Source organism: Papaver somniferum, chromosome 3, assembly GCF_003573695.1.
Source record: "Papaver somniferum cultivar HN1 chromosome 3, ASM357369v1, whole genome shotgun sequence".
Taxonomy (NCBI): Eukaryota; Viridiplantae; Streptophyta; class Magnoliopsida; order Ranunculales; family Papaveraceae; genus Papaver; species Papaver somniferum.
The window spans coordinates 5,497,997-5,517,732 of NC_039360.1; the positions used below are offsets into that span (position 1 = coordinate 5,497,997).

The 19,736-nt window shown below is 36.8% G+C and overlaps 1 protein-coding gene and 1 pseudogene across 1 annotated transcript; both read right to left on the reverse strand.

Annotated features, from left to right (window-relative positions):
• Positions 1–1,213: 1,213 nt before the first annotated feature.
• LOC113358946 (putative vacuolar protein sorting-associated protein 13A) lies at positions 1,214–4,691 on the reverse strand. Its single transcript, XM_026602656.1, has 13 exons — positions 4,632–4,691; positions 4,244–4,325; positions 4,052–4,155; positions 3,832–3,927; positions 3,630–3,677; positions 3,474–3,518; positions 3,164–3,267; positions 2,901–3,018; positions 2,399–2,500; positions 2,091–2,291; positions 1,833–1,990; positions 1,411–1,566; positions 1,214–1,310 (listed from the first exon to the last, which is right to left on the reverse strand). The coding sequence occupies exons 1-13, from the start codon at positions 4,689–4,691 to the stop codon at positions 1,214–1,216; spliced, it is 1,371 nt and encodes a 456-aa protein (XP_026458441.1).
• A 7,819-nt stretch (positions 4,692–12,510) lies between these two features.
• LOC113358947 lies at positions 12,511–19,235 on the reverse strand (annotated as a pseudogene).
• Positions 19,236–19,736: the final 501 nt, after the last annotated feature.

Genomic DNA, 19,736 nt, shown 5'->3' on the forward strand with positions numbered 1-19,736 from the left:
ACTAGAAGAGTATGTCGATGAAGTATGGGAATTAGTTCATATTAAGAAAATGATCCATGTTGAAGATGATCCTCCTCCTAAGGGTTTTGCTTCTTGGGATGCATTTGAGAAAAGCTATGGTGAACATTTGGATAATGATTATAATGAATAAGAACATGGGAAGCCACCAAGACCAGCAAATTTATGGCTGAGCACTCGGGATAGACTAAATTCAAGTTTTTTACATTATTTTTAGTATGCTAATTTTGTTAATTGTGTAAGCAAAATGATCTAGCAGTCAAAGGCCTACTGTTCAATTGTGCTCTCAATTCTGATTTTTTTTTTGGTTAGGTTTGTCAAATTTGGCATTGCAATTTATGAAAAATTTGGCTATGTTTTTCAACTCTAATACAAGACTCAGTATATAGTCCCTATCATATTCATGATCCTATCACTTTAACAGCAAAGCTACAACAAAATCATGGTTAGCCCTAACTCTTCAGATCCAAATCTCTAAGCCAAGCCTCCTTAAACACATTACTAGTTCATTCTGTTTCATCAAGAGATTGATACTCCAACAGATGAACAATGGACAGAAATTAAACAACATATGCACTTGGAATCTAAACAAAATATTGCATCCTTAAATATTAAACATTCACAAAAAGTAAACTTACAAGCAGCTTTACAAACAGACTAATTAAACATCTAAAAAAGACATAAGATACACTAATAACACATACACACACAAAAAAAAAAGACATAACTAAACAAAAGATGATGGATCGAGATGTGATTCAATACCATTCTTGCATAGCAGAACCATGAAAACAGAGGACTAGATCATTTAGAATCCCCTTCTTCTTCACTGCTGTTGTCGACAATCGTAACCACATCTTTGTATGGCCAATCATCATCAACATCATCGTCTTCATCTTCATCCTCAAGCGCTGGCCCAAACCAAAAGAAGTGTTCTGGATCATCTAAATCATCATCATCATCATCCTCAGAATCATACTCATCATCCTCAGAATCATACTCATCATCATCATCATCCTCAGAATCATACGCCTGGGATATGAGCCAAATGAAAAAAAATGTTACCTCTAAAAGCACATAAGAACATGAAGAACCTCCCGTGGAAGTTCAGAAGGAAAATGTGAAAAGCAATCTGGAAGATAAGCAAGCACTAGACAGCTCAGTTGCAAATGAAGAAAACTATGGGAGAGTTTGCTTACCATCTGAAAGAAAACCAGCTTCTCTTTAATTGACTATTTTGCTGTGCAGCTTCTTTAGATTTTGTAGACTCGACTTTAGCATGTGCAAGTAACCTGAAAATATGCACTCAAGCTATGTTAGAAAGATACAAGTTGGTTATTTCACGCTTAAACAACGCAGAAGAATTAGAACAAGTATGACAAATTCAATTACCTCCACAAAAGGATTACTTTCGAATCCAGATCTCTCTCAATTTCTCTAATCTCAGAATTATCAACTTTTAGCTGTTGCAACAAACTAGCATATAACTGAATATAACGTCGACGAAGCTGACAAAGATATCGAATTCGGTCCCATGAGAAGCGATAGCTGAAATAAGGTGTTTGAAACATAAGAACAAAGAATTTATACGGTCAGAGAGATTACTTAACATCTGCAAAATACGCGAAGTAGTAGAAAAGAAGTTCGAAAAAAGCACAGAACAACCCTACATTTAAACGTAAAGATCGTATTTCTTAATCCAAGTAAACTTCTTTTCAAGAAAAATATGTTCCACATTAGATACCAAATGTAAAAACTAACAATCACCACTCAATACTTGTGGTAACAGGTCCTATAACATTAGAAAGCATTACCACATTTTCTTCTGCTGCAAACCAGCCTGAACAGCATATCGCCACCACACATGAGGATCCTCCGAAACTGGCACCATGGGTCTCAAGTGAGAAACATCAACATGTGTTTTATATCTCGAAACTACTTCTAGGAGTTTTAGGCAGTCATGGTACTGAGCCTGAGAGATTAAAAATGTTAAACAGCTTCACAACAACGTATGCAAGTAAGAACAGTAAACAACTAAAGCACAAAACTTTATACAAGCAGAGTAACAAGACCTCTGTAATTGTTAAAGAAACATCGCTCAGAACAAGTGATGCCTTCTCAAAGGGAATTTCTGGGTCTACTCTTTCTTGCTTTCCAAGACGATGGTATTTTAGAACACCATTGATTGGTGATACCAAATACTGGCGATTTTGAGCCCACGAAGAAGCCACTTTGTGACCAGCTGAAGGTTCATTAATACCTTCTTCAAAGATCTAAGGATAAAACAAATAAATATATGAAGACGAGCGAAGAAATAGATGGTCTATATCATGAAGTAGTGAAAGCACCCAGAGTATGTTATAGGATATTAGTTACATACCTCAATCCATTCATTTGGGTTCAGATCTTCCCACTTCTTATCCATCTTCCAGGGAAGGGTGTCAGAGTCGTGATACACCGCGAGTCTATCAAGTTGCAACGACTACAAAATAAAAGAATGGGTACTAAGTACACAAGGATTGGGTCACTTACTTTTAAACCATAGGCAAAAGAAAAACTGAAATCAGTGACGCCCATCAAAGTTGTTGATGAATGTGTCACTCAAAATCTTGATATCAAAACTATATTGCAGGACTTAACTTCCTTCCCTTCTAAGGAACACTTTCCTTTTTCTGATGCGAACACGTATGGCCCAGAACTTATAATTAGATAAATACTCCTCGGACTCAAAGATATTTAACCAACTGTTTAGTAGAAATGAATATAGTACACACTGGCTCATGACAAGTATAAGTAATTTTAATATACGTGAAATGTCATGCAAACCAGAATTTAAAGCAATAACCATTAGTATTTTCTTTCAAGTTACAAGCAGAATTCACCTTCCGCAATCTGTCTAGCGCACCACTGGTATCAAAAGTTTCATTTCCATGTTCATCCATTGTAACAGCAGCAAGCTTTGCCAGCGTAACACCGGAAGAAAATGGATGGCCTGGGTTACTGTGACACGTGTGGCACCATCAAAATGTTAGCTAGATTGCAACGCGTGATGGAACAATACCCCGAAAGGAAAACCCATGTACTCAAATAGCAATAGGCCAGGGTTAAAACTTAAAGGTATACACCATCAACAGTCTCAGCATACCTGATGGTATCCTCATATCTGACATGGACATTGGTAATGGAGATCTTGAGGTTCCCAATGATAGTAGCAACGAGTGAACCCAACCATGAATTTCCACCAGGTTGCTGCACAAAACCGAAACCATCAATTAAACTAGATTGAAGAAATATTCCATACCTACTACAGAAACAAATAATTTTAATCAAAACGATGAAACAAACTTGTAAATGTAACAAACAAAAATAGTGTGTGATTGATATGCAAGCAATTTATTGAAGAGAGAGTTATAATGCTAAACTTGATTTAAATAAAATTCAGTCATAGATCATACATTTCCCAATTTAGATCTAGCTTCGAGAGTTGCTGACTCTGCCTCCTGCAAAAACGAAGGAGTTTTCCATAAGAAAGTGAGTCAATGGTACAAGAAAACTTGCAAAAATCAAGATGACAAAAGAAAACATAGAGTCAAATGGATGAAAAACCAGACCTCAATCTGATGAAGCTTGGCTTCAAAAAGTTTTTCCCTGTCTTCAGCCTGCACAAAGTTATAATAGAACATAAAATCAAAAAATCAAGCCAGCGGAAGATATGAATGCATATTAATAAATTATTTAATAGAGGTTGCAGATATCAGAAAAACTTAGTTATGATCCCTTCCCTAGGAAGAAAACATTTTTAAGAATATTTACCTTGAGTGTCCGTCCATCAGGAGCAGGATGAGCAAGAATGAAGACACGATCAATACGAACAATCACAGGTTCTTTCCCTAGACTTTTCCATGGAACCTAAAGGTGATATAAGTAAGAAAATTAAGTCAATCCGAAACATGATTTAACAGAACAAACAAGAACATACTAGGGATATTAGGGAAGCGCCAATGGATAAGGAATAAGTAACGACTAAAAGTACCTTTAGCGTTATAGTACCAACAAATCCAGCTTTGACAGTTACGGGAAGCTTTAACGAATTTAGTGCTTCCGCCTTCAACTTCAAGTCCTTAAGAACAACATCTCCTACGAGGACAGGGAAATCAATTACAAAAACCCTCTTTAGAGAAAATTGATGCCATTGAAAACATGAAAACACACTTGAGATACTAACCCTTCCAGACGCTGATTCTTAAAGCTTCAGCTGAGAGTCCATGGACATATTCACCTAAATATTTCCGCAGCAAATGCAGAACCTAAAAACAAAAAGAAAGATGGGAGGGAGGGAGGGAGAGGGTGAAAATATGTTCATTAGTGGTATAACATTAAAAAATCAGGGATTCAGACAGTGGCACCCTATGTCAACCAGACTGAAAAACTAACTAAAATACAGATGTCCCTCAAAGACTAGCATGTTAAGCATATCTGTAACTCAGTAGTCAAATTAAAGCGGCAGGGGAAACTTCTATATCCTAACTCTTGCCTAAGAACATAAAGTACTGCAAACTTTCTAAATCCTAAAGTCGCAACTACTTTTCTTTACATCATGCAACTACTCTAACCCTGTGTTCTTTGTCGAATGTGCTTATATCGCGTTTAATCAAATTACAATAACTACTCATTTCCCGAAAACCGTTAAATATTCATTGTGAACCAACTAAGCGTACACGTTTAGGTACGGTTACTCAAACCTAAATGAATACATTTCATTTGTGTTACAAGCTAAGTTTCGATCTAACGGTTGAAATATATTAGCTTGGAGAAATAAGGTTTTTCATAACAATGAATATTTAATGCTTTGTTACCAAGGTAACTTGGATTGCAAACCCTGATTTGAAAACTCTATAAAGGAGACATCAAGCAACTGGAAAAACTAATCCCCACACCTCCTGTGTGATACTAGTTGGTTTTGCTAGAGTCGATTCTCCTTTGACCGTAGGTTTCTTCTCGAGACCATGTCGGTTAACGACTGAAAGACTTCATTGGGATTATGAAGCCAGACGAAACTACTTCCTTGTAGTTGAGCGATCTGATCTTGCCATTTTCTATCATAGGAGTTCAATTGAATAATTGACTTGAGATTATATCTCCGATAGGGCAAGATAAAAAGAAATCACAAATATCTTCGTCTCATCGTTTGTGATTCCACAATATCTAGTTTCACTACCATACAATTTAGATTATTGTGAGGTGATTGATAATACTAGGTTGTTCTTCGGGAATATAAGTCCGGGTTATCAATTAGTACCTGTTCACCTTGATTTATCAAAAGACAGAACAAAAACTCTTGGGTATATCTATGGGAGACATATTTATTCAATCCCATAGACTTTTCTGTGTGAGACTGATTTGTCTATCAAGTTTTCGACTTTGGGTCGTAGCGACTCTTAGTTGTGGGTGAGATCAGCTAAGGGAATCAAGTGCGTAGTATCCTGCTGGGATCAGAGAGGTAAGAAGCGCAACAGTACCTTGAATCAGTGTGAGATTGATTAGGGTTCAACTACAGTCCAGGCCGAAGTTAGTTTGTAGTAGGCTAGTGTCTGTAGCGGCTTAATACAGTGTGGTATTCAATCTGGACTAGGTCCCGGGGTTTTTCTGCATTTGCAGTTTCCTCGTTAACAAAATTTCTGATGTCCGTGTTATTTCTATTCCGCATTATATTTCGTTATATAATTGAAATATCACAGGCTGTGCGTTGAGATCAATCAATTAGAATATCCAACCTTTGGTTGTTGATTTACATTGATTGACACTTGGATATTGGTCTTTTGTACCATCCAAGTTTATCTCTCAAGTATTTGGACTCGCAGATTTCCATTTGCTTGAGTAAAGATCAAATCGAGAGATAGAGATATTAACTCCTTGATATACTTTTTATTAAGATTGAGTCTGACTGTCTAGTTGATTCTCTTAAAAGTATATTAGAGTTAGTCCATACAGTTTGCTAATCGAAATATTGGGTGAGGTTGTTGTACCCCCGCTTTTTCAAGTCCTTTTTCTGAAAAAGATGCTTAGCTATCTTCCGTGTCGGAGCATTAATTGCTACTTTTAACGAAGGCATCCAAGTAGCAGATTTTTCCACTTTTTCTGTGTCAACAGGATAGCCAGAGACCTAAAGTATGCAAAAACCAAGTGATGTACCAACAAGCTCACGACCATCAGTTACGAGAGGAAGATCTCAAAAGCCATCTCAAGCGAATCAAAGAACAGAAGCAGAGGACGGGCAAAGTGAAATAGCAAGAAGAACGGTTGCTAACAAGCCACCCATTCCCGCTGAAGAGATGTGACAAACATCGGGAGCTCAACCACTTTACGTCATGACGTTACCGGAGCATCCTAATGTAACAAAGCCACCTGCAGCCAACGCAGGGTTACCCAGAACCTTAGCTCCTACAGGGCGGGGTTGGGAAACCTAACTCCAATCCAGCTAGATTCCGATGTTCCGGCCATAGAAGAAAAAGTGGATGACTCTGAGGATCCAGCCGACAACACTCCTCAGGGTGGTGGAATCCACAATGAAGATCAAATGGCATCACAAGTAGCAAATTTGCTACTGCGTAACAAGGAGCATGAGGATGCAATGCACGTGATGGCCCAGGAGAACCAGAACCTAAAAGATATGCTGGATGTGCACATCGAAGATTCCCAAACTCACCTTCCGTTAAAGAGGCGTGAGAACGGAGCTATCTCAGGAAGACGAAGTATGGATCTTAACCCACTAAAGGCTAACCCACCATGGGGATCCAGGAGAACGCAACATGATCCAAACGAAATGGATCCAACTTACAAGCCCTCTCAATCTTATTATGATGATACATTTTCTAGAGATGCTCACAATGTGAACATGGTCATGGAGCAAATGGAGAAAATGCGGAAGGAGATACAAGGATTGAAAACCGGTCACGCAGGAGCAAGGCTAGAAGAGGTGATCCAGGAAGCGACAACATCTTTGTTGTCTTTTCGCATTTTGAGGGAACCCATCCCTGCGAAATGCCCAGTACCTACGTTTCAGGCATACAACGGTACCTCTGATCCCGCATCCCACCTACGATACTACACTCGTGTCGTTGCCCATTGGGAAAGAGATGAGGTAGTACTTTGTAGGTACTTTCCTGCAAGCTTGATGGGATTAGCATTGGAATGGTATGACAATTTACCAGCAAACACAATTGACTCTTTTGAGCAATTTTCTACGGTGTTCTTGGAGACGTACATGTACAACAAGTCAACAAAGGCAGGGCAAGATAGGCTATTTTCTCTAGCTATCGGACCCCGGGAAATATTTATGCAATACACATATAGGTGGCAGAAGATATGCCAAGCAATCGGGAAAGTCAATTCATAAATTAACATTAACTGTTATAAGTACGGACTTGATAGAACCTCAGCTATCTTCGTGGAGCTTCACAACCGAGCCCTTGATTCCAAAGAAGAGCTTAGGGTTGTCCAAGATCGCTACATCAGACTCGAAGAAATCCAGAAGGACAACCCCAGGGCGTAAGCAACGAACCAACTCTCTGGAATATTCTGGAGATACCTAAGAGGCAAAACAATGCCGGGGGTAGAACCATCTCTTGAGACAAAAGATCCAAATACGTAGATGGCAAAAGAGGAAAAGGAAAAGAAGAATTTGTGTATAAAATCTACACAACGTTCTCTCACATTCTAAGCAAGGAAGGAGCAAAGACGGGATTTCCTTACCCAAATACTAGAGGAAAGCAACCGGATAAAACAAAAGAGGCTAAGGAGTACTGTGAGTACCACAAGTACTACATGCATATAATTGACACATGCTATCACCTACGGAACACGATTCAGAGATTCATAGACGAAGGAAAATTCATGGAGTACGTGCAGATACAACCAGCTGATACCGAGGTAGCCCCCAATAAAAGGGTAGAACTACCTCAGGACAGCAAATACATCAACATGATCACCTTCTCCAGCGGAGGCCAGGAGGAGCTACTCGAAGACATCCTCATGTTAGCTCAAAACATAAGAAATTTAGAAGCCCACGAGGTATTCAAGCTAAGTGGACCACCCACTAACACTTGGGAAGAATGGATAGCCACGCTGAAAAGGCGAGGGTACCCAAATATACCTCAAGCTAAAACTTTTCCTTCCTATAAGTCCTTTCTCCGAAAGTGATTATCTATGGACTGAGTCGAGACAATACAACAAATCGGTTCACACTTCGTATGATCGTCTATGGATATGAGATTGATACAATACAACAATGAAGTATGTTTACTTGATACAAAGGTTCGGACTTAACCAAACTCAATAGGATTGCTTATCAAGTAAATAGGAATTAACTTTTGTGTAATTTACTTTAATTATAATAAAACAATTATAATGCGGAAATATAAAATGGTTCCCCTTATGGGTATTATTTCTAGCCAAGTTTAGATAGTACAAATGTTTTAGATGAGAGATTTGAGAGGGAATAGGACCTGTTATGGAATTGCCACTGAGTTCAAGATATTCCAGTTTATCACAAATATTGAATAATGAAAAAGGTAGAGCTCCTTGTATTGAAGATGATGAAGCATCAAGCCATGCCAAAACCGGCGCGTTAGAAATTAAAGACAGAATGGGACCGATTACTTTGGTGAATGATATCTTAAGTTTTTTGAGTTTAGGCCATTGACGTTTAAACATCCTAGTTGCATCAAGATAAAGATTACAATTACCACTCACGTCGAGTTCTGTAAGTTGAGGAAGGTAAGGAACTGAACCATATAGTTGACAGTCTGCTAACTCAAGAATAGAAAGTGAAGTCAGGTTGGCTAGCTGAATGGGGAAAAAGTATATAAAGTATTAGGATATTGTTTTAGCTACCCCTCATTCCACTGCTTTGTGTGATCCATGTCAGCTTGCTAAAAGCAAAAGGCTGCATTTTCAATTGTCCACTACTCTCACTGTCACATGAAATAGGTGGTAATGAATTGAACTTTGAAAATAGCATGTCTAGTCCTTCTCATGTGTATGATATTGAATATGAACCTAATCTAGAGGAACATGAGTTGACTAATGACACCACAACTGCTAATAGGGACAAGTATGCATATTACTATGATGATGATGATGATAATGTTATGTTAGAAGAACATGTCTATGCTGAAAATGTTGTGGAACCTTTGGTTTCAAATATATTAGGCTTTTCTGCCCCGACCTTCATGAATGATATTTCTTCTAGTATTTCATATGCATGTGATGTTGATACTGATTTAGATATTGTGCAATTATCCTGTGAAGAGCATGACTTAAGTAAATCTTCTATTGACACTAATGATCCTATGCATGAAAACATAGTTGATGTGCATGGAAACAGTGGAAAGTATGCCTTTCACATACTAAGTTTCGGATCCAAATTACAGAGAAAAACTAAATTACAGAGAAATATTGGCAGATACTATTAGATAATGTGTGTGTCTATCAAGTCAACCTTAGTTGACTTGACCTATCTTTATGAGTGTAAGTGTGTGGGCTACGTGTGTGCCTGTAATAACATTACACACACGGTTATTGGTTGTATTAATAGCCAATGATAGTTTCTGTAAGGATTATCTTTTTCAATAATATTCAGGTCATTGGTTTCTCATGGTATCATTGGGAACGATCCTATCATAAATTTTTCACATATTCTTTCTGCAAATAATCTTTCTTACACAACTTTTTTAGGCAGATTAAAGAATTCTTCATACCTTTCTACAATAATCTTTTGGATTCTTTACAAATTCAGATTCAAATCTGATTTCTTCTAGGTCAGAACTTTATTTCAAGATTGAATTATGGTTTCTTGGACGGCATCAATTTCAGATCTAGATTGTTAATGTTCGTAATTGTTTATCAAAGAAGAAGAAATATGGCTTCCGCTGGTACATCTCAAGATGGTAATCCTATGAATTTCACTTTACCATTCTCGAATATATCAAACTTTGTTTCATTAAAATTAGATTCCACAAATTTTCTTCTATGGCACGACCAGTTTGAGTCAATTTTAGTTTCCACTGATTTATATGGCTATGTTACTGGTACTGAAAGAGAACCCTCTAAGTATAACACTACTGATGGAATTTTTGTTTTAAATCCAAGATGGGTTTATTGGAAGAAATTTGATTCTTTTGTTATGAGATGTTTGAAAGCAACCTTAACTCCATCGGTTTCTGGAGATGTATTGGATTTATCAACTGCAAAAGAAATTTGGTCTTTTCTTGAAGTTAGCTTTAGAAATCAGTTCTTAGCAAGAAAAAGTATGCTAAGAAATCAATTGTATGGCTTGAAGAAAGGAAATCTCACTGTATTGCTTTATCTGCAAAATTTGAAGACTATAGTTGATTCATTGGCAGCTATTGGTGAAAGAGTTAGTGAATTGGATTTGGTGATACATGTATTGGATGGTCTAGGGATAGTATATGATATTTTGTGATTTCTGCACAAAATAGAGCAGTCCCTTTTACCTTAGCAGAGTTAAAACCCAGATTACTCAATCATGAGCAATGGCTTATTGATCAAACTAATGATACTAATATGTCATTTGATGCTCAGAATCCTAGTCTCTATTCAATAAATAATCATTCCAATGGGAATGGAAATTTTAATAACAAAAATGGAAATGGTAATGGAAATAAAAACAAAAGTTCAGGTAATGGCAGTTATGGCAACAAGAACTCTGGAAATGGAAATTTTAATAACAAGAACTCAGGCAATGGTAATTTTAGGTCTAATACCTCTTATGAAGGTGGCTCTGCTACTGGTAATAGAAGAAGAGATTATTCTCAAGTTGAGTGTCAAATTTGTAGGAAGAAAGGACATTTTGCTAGTAGGTGTCATTTCAGATATTATCCTCCACCATATACTTCTGGTTTAACTTCAGGAAATGGTCAGCTAATTTGGCACAACAATCTGCTTTTACATCTGTGAATGAAGACATGGGTTATTCTGGTGCTTTCAACAGTTCTAGTGCTTCTACTTCAACTGCTCCACAGTGGCTTGCTGATTCTGGTGCAACTGCACATATGACTGGTGATGAGATCTTACTTCAACATACTTCTGGCTACAAGGGCAAGGACCATGTACAAGTGGAAAATGGTAAGTTTCTTGCTATTAGTTCTACTGGAATCTCTAGTATTAAAACACCTAAAACTAGCTTTAGGTTGAGTACTGTCTTATTGGTTCCTGAGATGAAGCATAATTTACTTTCTATAGCTAGATTTACAAGGGATAATCACTGCTACTTCAAACTCACTCCAACTATATATGAAATAAGAGATCTTTCTACACATGCTTTGCTTGCTCAAGGAACTGTAGTTAATAATCTTTACCATATTCATCATTCTATTTTTCCATCTAATTCTAGTCTTGCTTTGTTTGTTGCTATTTCTTCTCCTTCATATGTTTGGCATAGTAGGTTAGGTCATCCATCAGATAACATTGTTCAAAATTACACTCCTCAAAACATATTGTTTTAGCTACCCCTCATTCCACTGCTTTGTGTGATCCATGTCAGCTTGCTAAAAGCAAAAGGCTGCATTTTCAATTGTCCAATTTTCATGAAAATAAACCTTTGTCTTTGATAAAACCTTGTTCATCCTAGTTAAAACTAGTATCCAGATAACTAGGGGAAAGGCTAGTAATAAACAATATCCTGTAGATCCTCAGTTATTCTTAGGACGTATACATTAAATTTGTATAATACTAATTTTCAGAAGGCTTAGCGTTAAAATATTTCTTATTGTTAATTTGGTTTAATATTTTTATCAAATATTATTTTATTTTAATAATACTTAAATATTAGAATATTATCAGTTTTTACTATATTTAAAATAATCCCACGTCTTTGTGCAAATATCGGTTTTAGACCAGGGTTAGCTAAGTTCCTCTGAGCATATATATAGACCGTTGTTTCTGTTGCAGTATGCTTAAACCAATATAGTCATACGGCCGATATATCGGGGTATTTCGGATATCGGTTCGGAACGATACGATAAGAAGGATATCGGGGATACGAATCCCCGATATTCGTCCGATAATATCGGCCGTATCGGTCGAAAATCGGCCGTTTCGGTCAAATATCGGCCGTATCGGTCGATACGAAATTTTCCTACATTTCCTGATATGAGACGGTATTGGTCGTTTTCTATAAAGTTTAAGGGTAATTTTGGCGAAGAAAGTCTTCCGGGTGGTAGTAGAGGTGCATGTAGCTCTCGAAGCAAGTCTAAAGTTATTCTTTTATTTTTTTTGATAAAATTGATGTTATCTATTATATCTTATCCGAAAATGTGTGGAGAAATGTTTAATATAAAATTATAGTCTCTAAATCTAGAACCGATATTTCAACGATAATATCCCAAACATAAAATCGTACCAGTGTATCGGTCCCGGCCGAGATGAACCGATATCCGATATTAACTACACTGGCTTAAACCATTTATTGGATCACACAAGGATGAAAACTACTGCCTCGTATTTTGTTGGTACATGCACATTAAAATTTCTGTAATAGTTAAATCCTCCGGTGAAGCCTGACTTTTCATATTTAGTAGTGTAATAACGAATGTCTTCTTCCGTCAACCATGAAGGCAATGTACTTGGACCATTGGTTGGGAACCCCTCATCTTTTGGTATCATAAGTGGATCTGGACTGTGGAGGGTTAGAAATTTCCTGATGACTGTTTCAGTACCAACACGCGCGCATTCAGCTTTCATCTCTCCATGCTCCTAATACATATTCCATATGAGAGAACACAAAGAAGTGCAACAGACAACGCAAAATAGAGCATGTGAATTGTAACCAATTGAGTGTCACTGGATCATCCAATTCCGACCATACATTAAATTTAGGTGTCCTTTGCTAAGTTTAATTCTAATTCTTACTCAACTATTGGCACGTAAATATCTTGGCATAAGGAATTTAACGTTTTTGATCCAACTCCTTTCAAAAAAAATGCACGTAAATATCTTGGCGTAAGGAATGTAACCTGAAACCGGATTATATATTATTCATTGCCGTAGAAAGCTTTTAAAGCGTCAAGTGGTTTAACGGTAGGTCTGCGAGGAGGAAAGGCGATACTTAGGTTCACCAAAGCCTTAACCTTCTTGCCTAAACAAGCATAGGTACCAGCTGATAATGGCATCCCCAATCATGTCCTGCCACAAACACCTGCAGCAACAAGAAAAAACATAGTATCAGCCTTGTATCGGGTACTTGTCTTGATCCTAACCTTGTCTTGACCAAGTGTGTCAATAAGACCAACAAGATCACCAACTATGTGAAAATAGGTATAAGACTGGAGAAGTGGGTGCATCCGTATCGCCATAGGTAAATCAGGAGCTACAGCTCCGTAACCAGAAGCAGCTAAAGAGAGAATTCGATGCCTCCATGAATACCAGAGTGTACCACCGGACATTCCCCTTCCTCTGCATATGAGGGACCTCTATGAACCAAGGTAACTGACTGCTCATCAAATTGTAAGAAATCTCTACTTTCCCCAAACACGTCAAATAGTCAGAGACTTACATTTGCCACAAACACCATCACATCAATGTTGTGAATACAGCCCCCATGAACTTCCTAAAAACACCATCACATCAATGTTGTAAACACAGCCCCCATGAATTTCCGAAACTACTAATTTCTCTATCATTAGATCAACTCATTCAAACTATCTTTAAGGGCTTCTAGTGTCACTAGAAGTCCAACTAGCACACATCACTGTACATACAAATATTTAATACGCGAGTCTTCCTGTGCTTCCACTCCTCTGCGCCCAAGTTCCAAGGAACTTCCAAATATTCCATTTCTCTCTCACTAAACCAACTACTCTGTCCAACGAGTTCAAATTTGTGCACCTCCTCAAAACCGGAGTGCACATTCCGGCCCACATCATTGATCTATTTTACTACCTGGTTTTCTAAAACTTTTTTTACTTTTTATTTTTCTATTTAAAATTTCCTTGGAAATAAACGAAAAAAAAGACTGCGCTCGGATTTTTAGGTTTCCACTACTCTTGTAATAAAGAAGTTATAAAAAAATTGGGTTATAGTTTGTAAAGAACTCGGTAATAGTTTGCGCCGAAAAAATCAGTGGAAGAAGAACGGGAGGGGATAGTTTTACTACTGCCAGTCCGTACAGCTGTGACGCGCACTATCTGTTTGTAAAAACGACCACCACTAGCTTGAAATAATTTCTTTGGCTTTTATTATGTAGTTAAATGTTGGTCATTGTAACCAAGTATAAAGAACAGTATGAAATTGAACATAAAAAATCATGTAGTCATTACGACATTTTTTACCACATTTTTTTTGTTTTTCATACATTTTTGACGAAATACAGCAAATTGTATGTGCTTTTATAGAGCGGTGGTGAAGAATGGGGAAAACCATCCCATGTCTGCACTTGATCATCTTTAGTTTCCAAAAAAACAAATGGCTAAGACCAAGTCTTATGGGCTAGATTGAGGTGCTAGATTAGCACCCCGTGTGTTGCAATTCAAAAAAAAAAAGTGTTGCTTATTTGTTAACACTAGTTCTCTCTCCTACGATGATTCAGCGCTGGGAGATTTATTTTTGATCTGACGACTGAGATTTAAAACGCTGAACCGTTCATCGTTGGGCGTTGAACGGTTCATCGTTGGGGGTGGTCTCAGCTGACATGGGCTGACACTCCCATAAGACTTAGGTGGTTATCTTAGCTGACATGGATTGTCAATCTAGCTGCTAGATTAGCACCCCACAAGACTTAGCCTACACTGAGACAAAAACTAGACAAATAGCTAATTGTCACAAAAAAAACATCTGCAATAAAAGACAGCAACGAAAGCTAACAAGTGTTGACAACAAATGCAGAGACGAAAACAATCCTTGATTGAGCAAAAAAAAAAAAGTCCTTTGAACCTAACTAAAAATAAAATATGGTCATCTTTAAAAACTGACAAAAAAACACACACAAAAACAAAACATAAAAAGAAAAAAAGAAAAAAAAAACTACTACACGCAATCACGACACTGAATTTCATATAACTTGTAAGATCTTAGTAGAAAAATAAAAGGAAAAGAAAAACAATTTTCTTTACCATCATTTTTAAATCTTCATGAGCTCGATCACCACCGGAATCATAATTTTCATTTAGATCTCCCAACATGTTGATGTTGCTAGGGTTTCTAATAAAGGTGAAAAACAGACATGTCAAGTGCTGCTTGTTTGTACAATCCTTGATTGATTCGACATTTCGTTTTCTTTTTTGTTGGTGGGAAGGTTAAAGAGAAGAAAGAACGAGTTGTTACTGGAAACCTAAAAAACCAAGCGAAGTTTTTATTTTCGTCTATTACCAATAAAACTTTAAATAAAAAATAAAAAGTTGAACAAGTTTAGAAAACCAAATAGAATACAGTAAACCAATGATGTTGGCTAGAATTTGCACCCCGGTTCTGCGAGGGTTCACAAATTTGGACTCACCATCTGCAAATTGTAGTAACAACTAAATATAGCATATAGATAGATTTAGACTCTCTAAAGCATGTAAGACATGGTACCTAATGAAGCGGGGAAAACTTAGCCATGGATTTTGGGCGAAAACTTCACTGGAAAACATTGATGTATAATGAAGCGGGGATTGAATGTCAGCCTATTTTTTTATAAAAGCTTTTTTTATGATAAATCCATAAGATAAGCCTTAGGCAAACCCCACCTAATGCACGCTAGGCTATTCCCATGTTGCCAGGCTCACTGCTCATTTTATAAGTGATCTCGAGTATAAGCCAAATGTGGCTCCTTTGTGGGGTAAATAGAAATTTACCCAACGCTAGAGCATCTGCAATGTTGGGTTAAAAAAGCCAAATTTGGCAGTTTCGCCAAGCAATAGGAATTCTATATTTGGTATATAAGAACACGGGTATAATTGAAAGCTGAGCCTAGTGGAATATTTTTAATAAATTTATTTCTAGGGGTTCTCTTTTAAATCCCACGCGACTATAATACAATCGTTGACCAGTGTTCCAAAAGCCATAGCTAAACCCAATTATAGCTTGGATATTTTGGCATCCGCCTTTGTGGATGCTCTTACAAGATCAATGTTGCTCAACTTATTAGGAAAAAGAACAACCTTCACCTTGGAATACACCATTGTCAGTCTTCCAAACATCTCTCAAGGGAAACTATCCACATACTACATCTCTTCTAAAACCTAAAATTTAAACTAAGAAAACTAAAGTTTAGATTAGTCATGCTTACCATGGACACATGGAACTAGTTACTGACGAAGTGGTAGGATTTCTAACAACTAATATAACTACGGAAGGAAACTGAAACCAAGGTAAGCTTTTTATACTAACCTGATGTTTCACAGAGATCATCCATGTAGTCATCTGTTATCTGTATAAGAGGGGAAAAAAAGGGTCAATAGAGGCACAAGTACGGAATTTCAGTATTAACTTATTAAGTAGCAACCTAAAGAAAATAAATCCCTCCACTCTTGTTTTTTACAGTTTCTAATCAGTATCTGAATGAATACAATTATTGTATATTTTCCAGAATGCCTTTTGTTTCTACCAAAATATTCCTTAATAACAACTAACATTTTGTACAGTCCCACCAAACATTTCACTGAAACAAGCAAGTGCTGGTGAAACGCAAGTGTAACCGCAGGTACCTACTCGTTCATCCAAGTACATATAATGCATGTAGCATATCAAGTCTGTCAAGCATCAATAAGGCAAATAAAATAACAAATAAAAGTGAAACTTTTGAGAATAATTATCTAGATACTTAATACGAGTTATGAATAAAACTAAGTTACTTTACACAGTTATCAAGACTAAAAACAACATTACTTTGTGTCTGAAAACTGTAAAACATGGCAACTTACTTTATTTTCAAGAACTGGTGGACTCTGAGAAGCGATTTTTTCCTCAGATTTTCTAAAAGTACCTGAACCATCCAGATTAAACTTGTGAGCTAGGAAAGGTATTCCACATGCGAGTCAAAGGGAACTACGTAACAATGTAATGGAAATTACACAATTTTCATTTAAAGAAGAATTCTTGAGATAAACCCAAAAATGAAAGTGGAAATGAAAATACAAATAACACCAACCAAAACAGAGTATACTGGGCAACCCTGATAATTTAAAAATAGATAAAAATGCATACTCAATAACTCTTGTCATCTTGATAAGTTTCCAATGTTAAGATTATGCACAGTATACATCATCTTTTCAATATCAGGAAACTTTGAATAAACTGACGTAATGTTGGGTTAAAGTACTCATGTTATAAAATCCATATGATCCATCAGAGGATAACTAATTTCAGTTCATAAAAAATTGGGACTCAGTAAATTTGAATGAATTTCAAGAAGGCGACGAGTATAATCTACAATATACTACCAACCTTTATCTTAACCACCACTATAAAACTGAACCTCCGCATGTAACTATGGAAAACACAATAAACTATGTCAAATGCAAAGATGAGGGAACTTGCCCCCAAGTTTATGGAGTACTTCTCCACCAGTGAGGCATCTTCAAGCCTGCCACCAGCCATAACTGATGAGGGATCCAGCAATCGATACCTTTGATATATTAGAAAAAAGTTAATTAGACACAATGAGTACAAAAACCCAAGAAAAACATTTATTACAAGAATTTCAAAAGAAAATAAGCAATTTTAGCTATCTAAAAGTCTACACTTTAAGTTGCATAGAGGCTCACAAATTGTTTTCATGTATCATATATGAGAATGATGTGTTCCATCTCAGCAGTTTATCCAAACTCTTCTTACTTTTTCGTCTTTGGTATAAACATAAATGCATGCTTCAAATTACGGTATCAAGTTTTATTCTCACTCCAACAAAAAGGTACAGAAAAAAAGGCAACTAGATCTAGGAAGATAAACTAAAAACAAATTTCATGCTTTTCCTTCTTTCATTGGGATTCATTTGGACAGAAGAATACTTGAAAGTGAAACAATGTTTATACTTCCACTTTTATATTTGCAAGATGGCAAATGAAATATTGAGATGCAAATAGAGGACCACCATGATTTAAAAACTGAACATAAAATCAGAAGTAAAAGAAAATAATACAACACAAACAAATTCTAGATTCAAACACCATTTGGAAACAAATAGCATAAAACTAAGAAGAAACTGTAACTAAAAATTTCTATGTCATTAACTACAGCAAATATATGTCCTTCGTATTTGTTGTCATATCAAGCACAACATAATATAGCTTTTACAATTTGCAAGTGATGAATATTGGAAGGATGAAAGATTGTATGTGAGAGCGAAAAAAAGAAGAAGAAGAAGATACACTCACCCGTCATGTGGAGAGTAAAACCCGAAAGGTTTGGAAATGTCAGTCTGAAACTTTAACTCCTGTGTCATCAAAAAGCTCAATGGACACTGAATCAACAGAAGTATCAGATTTTTCCCAGAGCTTCTCTTTCACAGATTCCACGGTCATCTGATAGCAACTAGAGATTTCATGTTTACAACATTTATCAGAAAGAGGTAGATGGAAATTCAATCGGCCATTGAGTATTGATGCTTTCTATGCGATTATTCAGCCGCAAATACCTAAACTCATGCATCTATTTATGTCAACTATAAATTTGTAAGGAATGAAGTACATAAGATTAGATTTATTAACATACTTAGAAGCTAATTATCTGTTCAATTAATAGTATCAGAAAAATTCTCCATCAATTCACTGTGGTTGATCTATCCTGCTTCACCGAGGCACGAATTTAAAGACATTATAACGCATAAATTCTGATTTGACAATGGTGGTTGGTAGCATGGTTTATTTTGTGGTGGTTCGACACTACAGTGATTTGGCTAATGGATTGAAAATTTAGATAAAAGGATCATGAAATAAGCGCGAAATCAGTTCTAATTTCTGCGGAAATCTAAAAAGGAAATACCTCAAGAGAGAAACGAACATCTGGAGAGAAGCTTTTGAGATTAGAGCGACTTAAGCGGAGAAGAACCGACTCATCAATTGGAAGTTGTAATAAGTTCGCCAATACTAACCAAAAGAAAATCTCATTTGATCCACGATCAATTTATCACCCGAATACGTTCTCATTTGATCCAAAAATCTCACCGATTGGAGTATTCTAGGTTGTTCTTCAGAGAGAGAAGAACATTGACTGTGCCGAAGTTGAAGTTGGAAGCTTGAAGCCCTAGATTTGATTTTCCCAAGGAATAAGTATTAACTAAAGGCACCTAACCGTGCTTTGTTGCCTAGGCCCGGGTTAGTTTCTGGTGCCCCCTCCTTGGAAGACCAACAAAAGAAAAGTTTTCTTTATTTTCCCGAAAGTGCTCTTCATCTTATTAAGTCTAGAGTCTTATGGGTGCTAATCTAGCAGTTAGATTGGAAATTCACGTCATCTAGGACAATCATCTAAGTCTTATGGGAGTGCTAATCTAGCAGTTAGATTAGCAGTCCACGTCAGCTGGGGCCACCGTCCAGCGATGAACCATTCAGCGCCCAGTGATGAACGGTTCAACACTTTAAATCTTAGCCGTCATATCAAAAATAAATCTCTCAGCGTTGAACTATTCCGCGAAAAGGTACTTTTTTCAGCGCTGAATCATTCAGCGTAACTATCTAGCTGCTAATTCACATGCGAGCAAATGGTAGGAGAGAAGTAATGTTAAC